This window comes from Aulonocara stuartgranti (genome assembly GCF_965226115.1).
Source record: "Aulonocara stuartgranti genome assembly, chromosome: 12".
Lineage (NCBI taxonomy): Eukaryota > Metazoa > Chordata > Actinopteri > Cichliformes > Cichlidae > Aulonocara > Aulonocara stuartgranti.
The window spans coordinates 7097598-7104373 of NC_138948.1; the positions used below are offsets into that span (position 1 = coordinate 7097598).

General features: G+C 40.4%; 1 protein-coding gene across 1 annotated transcript; it reads right to left on the reverse strand.

The window, feature by feature from the left end:
* Window positions 1–4031: 4031 nt before the first annotated feature.
* On the reverse strand, window positions 4032–6554 carry LOC309718393 (retinol dehydrogenase 14; the record flags this gene model as incomplete). Its single annotated transcript, XM_082553567.1, has 4 exons — window positions 4032–4454; window positions 5296–5598; window positions 6002–6244; window positions 6434–6554. The coding sequence occupies 4 exons, from the start codon at window positions 6552–6554 to the stop codon at window positions 4195–4197; spliced, it is 927 nt and encodes a 308-aa protein (XP_082409693.1). The 3' UTR covers window positions 4032–4194.
* Between the last annotated feature and the right edge of the window lie 222 nt (window positions 6555–6776).

Here is a 6776-nt window from a genome sequence, read left to right on the forward strand (position 1 = left end):
AACAAACCCTGTTGTGACAGTGATGTACAGTCTTTTTGGTATATGTATGATTTCTATACATTTTACGTCAGATAAAAACTTTGGTTGTACGATTTAGATAATTATTTAATAAAAGTGAGATATTTTAAATGAGAATAAGAAAGAAAAGTATTTCTTTGTGCCCACCTTTCCCTGTTAATGCCCTACCTGGCCCCCTGGCAAAACTTTCCTAGATCCGCCCCTGCACAGTTACCAGCTGTCAGCTACTTAGAAAAGGATCCTGGTGTTATTTGTCTCTCAGAAACAGTTCATAACTTCCCTTCAACTCATTCATGTCACCTAAAAGGTAAACCTGTTTCTCCATCACCTGTTCAGCTCTGATGATTCAGTAAGGACATCTCCTGGTTTCATCTTCATGTTTCCCTCTCACCACATATCCAAACCGACATCATGACCAGCAGCTTTACAGCTGTGGCTCCAGCAAACATCAGCTGATACTAGAAATTAATATTAAATAAATTCTAACAACAGCTGATCAAGCTTAAACGTGCTGCTGTTGTTTAGCGCAATATCTGCTGGTTTCCTCTTTCTGGCGCAAAGTGAGCGATAAATAAATGAGAGAGAAAAGCCGATCAGCTGATCATTGATCAGTTTAATGATTGAAGTAGCAACAGGAGAGGGAGGGGGAGAGAATGAGAGAAGAGGCAGCTGTGCAGCATAAAGACAGAATAACTCCAGCTTTGTGTCTTTTTTCCATTCTAGCTAAAGTTCGGGACAAACTGCGTCTCTTCTCAGCTCAATACGAAACGTGTAATATTTTCTCTGAATGAGGGACCATTCCATTTTTTTTAAGGAGCCGTTGGCAACTCTACTAACTTTATGAATAAAATAAAGTTCACTATCAGTAACATCATAGCACCCACCCAGCTGTATATAAACTCCGTCAAGCTGGCTAGAACGCAGTATGAGTTATTGCAACCGACAGTAAAAAGTCAGCACAATGAAAATAAACTCCACCTAAACTTGGTTTATATCTGACCCAGATAGACTGCAGGTCATACTTACCTGAAGTTCAGTTCACCTGACACTCGGACTGGCGGCTGCCTCGGGGCTCTCCTCCTGCCTCCCCTTCCCTCATCCACCTGCTGGCCTCTGTGGAAGCCCCGTCATAGCCACCACCAAACAACTGAGTTATTTTTACACATCGACCTGCATCTGGCCAATCCACCACCTTTCATTGTTCATGCCATTACAAAAAAAATAAAAAATAAGTCACCGGGCATATGCCCGGTATGCCCGATGGCCAGTCCAGCTATGTTAACCTGCAACCAAATCTGCAGCTCCATACAGCAATGTTACGACTTAGATTATATCTTATAACTCATAACTCTTATGTTAGCTCCCCTCTGTAGCATACTGTCTGAAATATTCCACGGCTGCAATAATTCTTTAAGTGTTATTTTTTTCCTTGGTATTCTAATTTCACCGAAGTTTACTAAACTCAACAAACTTAATATTACTTACCAGGACATTTATTCTGTCCTCATTTTCTTTCACCGAAAAATTGTTTCCTGCAGTGCCGTCTTTCGTGCTTGGCTCTCCTACCTTTGCTAACGTGATGCGCATAGCGCAGAAGCCGATGCTGCATTCACTTACACTCGGATATCTGAGCTTCACCGTGAAAACATAATCGGACATTTGATATTTGATTGAAGTTTATTGTTTTGCCTTTGGGGTGGCACCTGGGGTGGCCAGTCTGGTTGGGGGGGTGGCCTGTGCCCCCCCAGGCCACCCCGCTGGACACGCCTTTGCAACACTGAGCCGAAGGATCCAATTGTCATGCACTGTGTGCGGCAGGCAGGTAGGGGAGACCCAATGTGCAGACTCCAGGAGGTGAAAAGTGCCATCAAAAAAACGTTATTGCTGGAAACACGCAAAGCTAACAAAATACAAAACAAATTACTGTGTGGCAGAACACACAATATGGCATGAGGGAGATCACAACACAGACCAAGAAACACACAGGGCTTAAATACACACAGGGATAACGAGAGGATGGGGAACAGGTCCTCAGTGGCCGTTTGACACCCCTGCACGTCCTGAAGCCCTATTGTTCCACTGAAGGAAAAAGCACCCCTGACCATTATGGCGCCCTGTCCACTGTGGTGATTAGAAAACATCTCAGGTGGAATCTGCTTGTCATGCCAGTAAAGTTGGAAGCCATCAGGACCATCAAGGTTAAATGTTTACTCATCAGAGAATAAAACTTTCTTCCACCTTTCAATGTCCCATGTTTGATGCTCTCTTGCAAAGTCCAAACAGTTATTTCTGTGACGTTTAAGGAGACAAGGCCTTTGAAGAGGTTTTTTGTTTTTGAAGCCCTTCAGTCTCAGATGCCGTCTGATGGTTATGGGGCTGCAGTTGGCACCAGTAATGGCCTTAATTTTAGTCGAGGATCATCCAGTGTCTTGATGGACAGCCAATTGGTGTTAGGGTGCCTGGGTGGTCCACCCAGTGTGTTATGGTCCAGGTGAGTGCTGGTGTTTTTCCATTGTACCTGTTTTTCCACCTTGGGGCGGAGCCGTGGTGTCTACACGCATTGGCGACACCTGTGTGTAATAGGTCTGTGATGATATAAGACCAGCACTCACAATCACTCTTTGTGAGATCATCTGCTAACTGCTGTTAGTGAGGGCTGCCACAGTCAATATGTTTAGTTATTGTTGCGCTGACAGTGTTTCTCAACTTAAATGATTATTGGAAATTCATTATTAATGGAAAACACTCTGTCCTTTGATTTTACTAGTACTTTTGTCAGAACTAGGTGGGGCTGAAAACCTGTGCAATGTTCCCATCAGACTTTGGCTTTTGGTTTATTGTGAACAAATGTGGAAAACCTACTTTGTCACAACACAGATACCTGTGATGAAAATAATGAATGTAAAGTGAATTTCAAATTCATTTTGATAAAATGTTTGGTTTTAGTTTTAGTACTGACAGCTTTAATATCCTGATCTTTGCTGTATGCAGCATCTTAATAAACAACAGACTCCTCATGTATTTCCCTTTAGTTTGTGTTACTAATTTATTTCCCAGTTGTATAAATTGGATGATTTTCTATGTGCTCCCCTCATTACTTTTTTTTAAAAGTGAATTTAACATACACTAACTTCTCACTGTGTTTATTGCCTGGTAATATATGATCCAATATAGGCATTCTTTGCTTTTTAAAAACCAACCAAAAGTTTTAAGGCCTAAGTGCTTCCAAGCTTCTCATATGCAGTGCATGTATGGATAAAAACTACTTCTAAACAAAAAATAACTTAAAGTACATTTTACCAAGAAACAAGAAATGAAAAAACTCTAAATGTTAACAAACTGATGGTGAATTTACCCCTAAAACAATCTGTAAGGGAAGTGTTAGCTTTGGTTTACCTGGTGGATATAAACACAGAGAAATGATGTCCACACAAATTCAGATGAGTTTTTGCTAATTAAATATAAGCAAGAAATGAGCATTAGTAAATCAGCCTTGATATTGTTTAGGTGGTCAGACTGCTTTATATGCGTGCACAAGCTTGTTCTTGTTCCACAGCAGTAAAGCACCATTCTTCATCCGTCTTTCTCCAGTGTTGTCACCACTTGCTTCTTATATTTGAAATATCCTTTTCAATCGACTCGCTACATATCTCTTTGTTTGATTTACAGTGTTTGTGTTTTTATGGTCTGGAGCTCCATTCAGCAAAGTTGAGAGTACTCAAATTAGCTTCCCTGGAGGAAAACTGACACCACATCTTCTTAACAGCCCAGGGTGCAATTTGATTCATTAACAATTTAAAAACTGTAACACTCCCTATGAAGAGCCTTTAATACTGATAGATATCTAATACTATTGTGGTTGCTTTATCAAAATATAACCCGTCCTGTTTGAACAATCACCACATAAATTATGCTATAAATCAAGTGTTTAAACCATGAAGTCACTGATTCATTAAATGAATATTCATGTACAACTGCAAGAGAAATAAGGCAGAGTAAGTCTTCCACAAAAATTTGTGTTTGTAAAATAAAGTATTTTACTTGAAATACACAAGTACATAAGAGAGAATTTACAAAGCAAAATGTTCACAAAAACATAACAAAATATGCATAAATAATATAGAAAAAGGACAAGAAGAGGTGGGGTCATTTCAAAAGTGCCTTCAGATTCCTCAGTTAAGCCAGCTTCACCAGTCTCTCACTGGCCTCCCACAGCTTTTTGGCCACACCTGCATCTTTTGCAAAAGGACGGAGCACTGCAGGTCGGCAGTCGACGAAGTACCCCCCGCTGTGTTTGGCAGCTTCATCTGACACGGCACAGTAGATGACAGTCTGAGCTCCAATCTCACACGGCACAAAAAACATCCACATGATCACCTGCATCAGCATCCGGAACAGGAAAGAGTAGTGGCATGTCCAGCTGCTTTGCACAAAACCTGGAGTAACATAAAAATCCAAGATATGAGGATAATTATTAAATTTTTAGGTCTTTAAATAGTTGAATGACACAAGTTTGTATTTTTGCCTCTGTACATCACTACAATGGATCAAACAGTCAAGATGCGGTGGAAGAGTTTGGTACTGTTAATTTCAGCTGTCATGCTTGGTACCATTTTTTTCCTCATCCAGGTAATTAAATAAAACGAAAAATCATAATCTCCTATACTGCTATTCTCTCTAAATGGTTTCGTGAGCAAAGGTGGATCTGACTGAAAAACCATGGATTATGCTCATGTCAAACGTGATTCATTAATAACACGGCAGACCCAAACGGTTATCCCAAAGGAAACCCTGCTTTATTGCCTTCTCTGACTCTAAAGACACCATAATTTAAAAAAAATCAACTGCATGTTTCATTCAGTAAGTTGTGAAACTTGCACTTGAAACCTCAACAGATTGTTCAAGTCATAGATCAAGAAAGGTGAAAAGTTTTTTCTCAAAGACTAAGCACTTCTTTTTGCAACCAGGAGTCGCCCCCTGCTGGCTATGAGAAACAATGCAGATTTAACTACATCCAACATTGGTCTCACTTTTCAAAACCAGAAGAGACTTCCCAAATATTGTATAAAAAGGAAGGGGAGAGGGGTTTTTTTGTTTTGTTTTTTTTTTACAGTAAAACTGCAAGCTCTGTTAGGAAAATGTACCTCTTGAAGGATAAAGATGGAAGGGTAAAACAAAATCTATTTATAATTTTTAACCATTCTACCTCAAGGCAAATTATAGAAAGAAGACATAATAAAAACTAATTAAAGAGAACTGTTGATAAAAGATTTTTACCAGGGTGCACAGCATATGAAGTCACTCCTTTCCCGTCAGTGATGCGAGCCAGTTCCTGACTGAAGTAGATATTAGCCAGCTTGCTGCGGCAGTAGGTGAAGAAGGGAAGCAAGTTGTAATTGAGGTCCTGGAAGTCCAATTTCTGGTATTTGTAAGTGGAGCATGTGAGGGTCACCACCCGGCTGGGGGCACACTCCTTCAGGCGAGGAAGAAGCAGGTTGGCTAGAAGGAAGTGCCCCAAGTGGTTGACGCCAAAACACATGCTGAAGCCATCATCCGTCCAGTCAAGGATGCTGGGCATGCCTGCACAAAGAGAAAGAAAGAGATCAAAAAACAATGAGATGGTGAGGCAGGAAACAGGTGACTATAAAATCCTGCTTTTTTTTTTTTGGTTCCATACAGTGTAGCTACAACACAGATGTTTACGACAATGTGTGCTGGGAAGCATCTGTAGTTTTAAAGTAAAACTATCAGTCTACAGTCTCAATAAGCTTCTGCTGTCACTGCAAACTTTTCTATGCAGGATTCTGCACAACATCAGCAGCTTGCTTGTTTTGGATCCGACATGGAAAAACAAACCTAAATAGTGTAAGCTAATCAACTCCAATCAAATGTGATTTATTAAAAGGAAATAGTTCCTATTCTATATATTGCTTTTGATATTGTTTCATAGATCAAGAGACCTAAATGTGGTTGACACACTCACCTGCATTATTGATCAGGATATCAAGCCTCTTCTCTTTCTGGAGAAAGTTCTTACAGAATTCCCTCACTGAGCGCAGGTTGGCCAGATCCAGCTCCATGTGAAGGACGTTCAGACTGTGACTCTTTAACTTGATCTCTCTGACGGCCGTCTCGGCCTTGTCCGGGTCTCTGCAAGCGATGACGACACGGGCGCCTCTCAGTGCCAAGGCAACAGCGGTCTCCTTACCTATACCTGAATTACCACCTAGGAAAAATGATAAGCACTAATATATAAATGTCCTATGTGAAATCTATTACTGTAACCCTGCTTGGAATAATCTAAGTTTTATTGTAATATTATTTAGTATTTTGACTTCTATTAAAAACTTAAACCCCACTAACACTGCATCAACAACAAAGCTTACTAAAGGTGTGTGCTGCCCCACACATTTACCTGTTATAAGAACTGTTTTACCATCAAGTCTTTTCAGGTCGGTGAAATATCTCCTCTTTTTCATCCATTTCAGAATGAAGAAAAAAACTAAAGATGCGAGAATTGTGTAGAAAACATACATTTCCCAGCGAGCAGTCTCACCGACACTGACGTCTTTAATACAACCAGCTGATGATGCTGCTAGCTGGTTAGCTTGTTAGCTAGATGACTGAGCGCAAAGTCGCATTTCCCCCCGTTATTCCGACATTTGGGTTCGTTGTCGCGGTAAACGTAGGAGACAGTAGATGAAGCAGGGCGAATTTCAGACACAAATATAGCTTAATTCAATACAACAATTCAATGC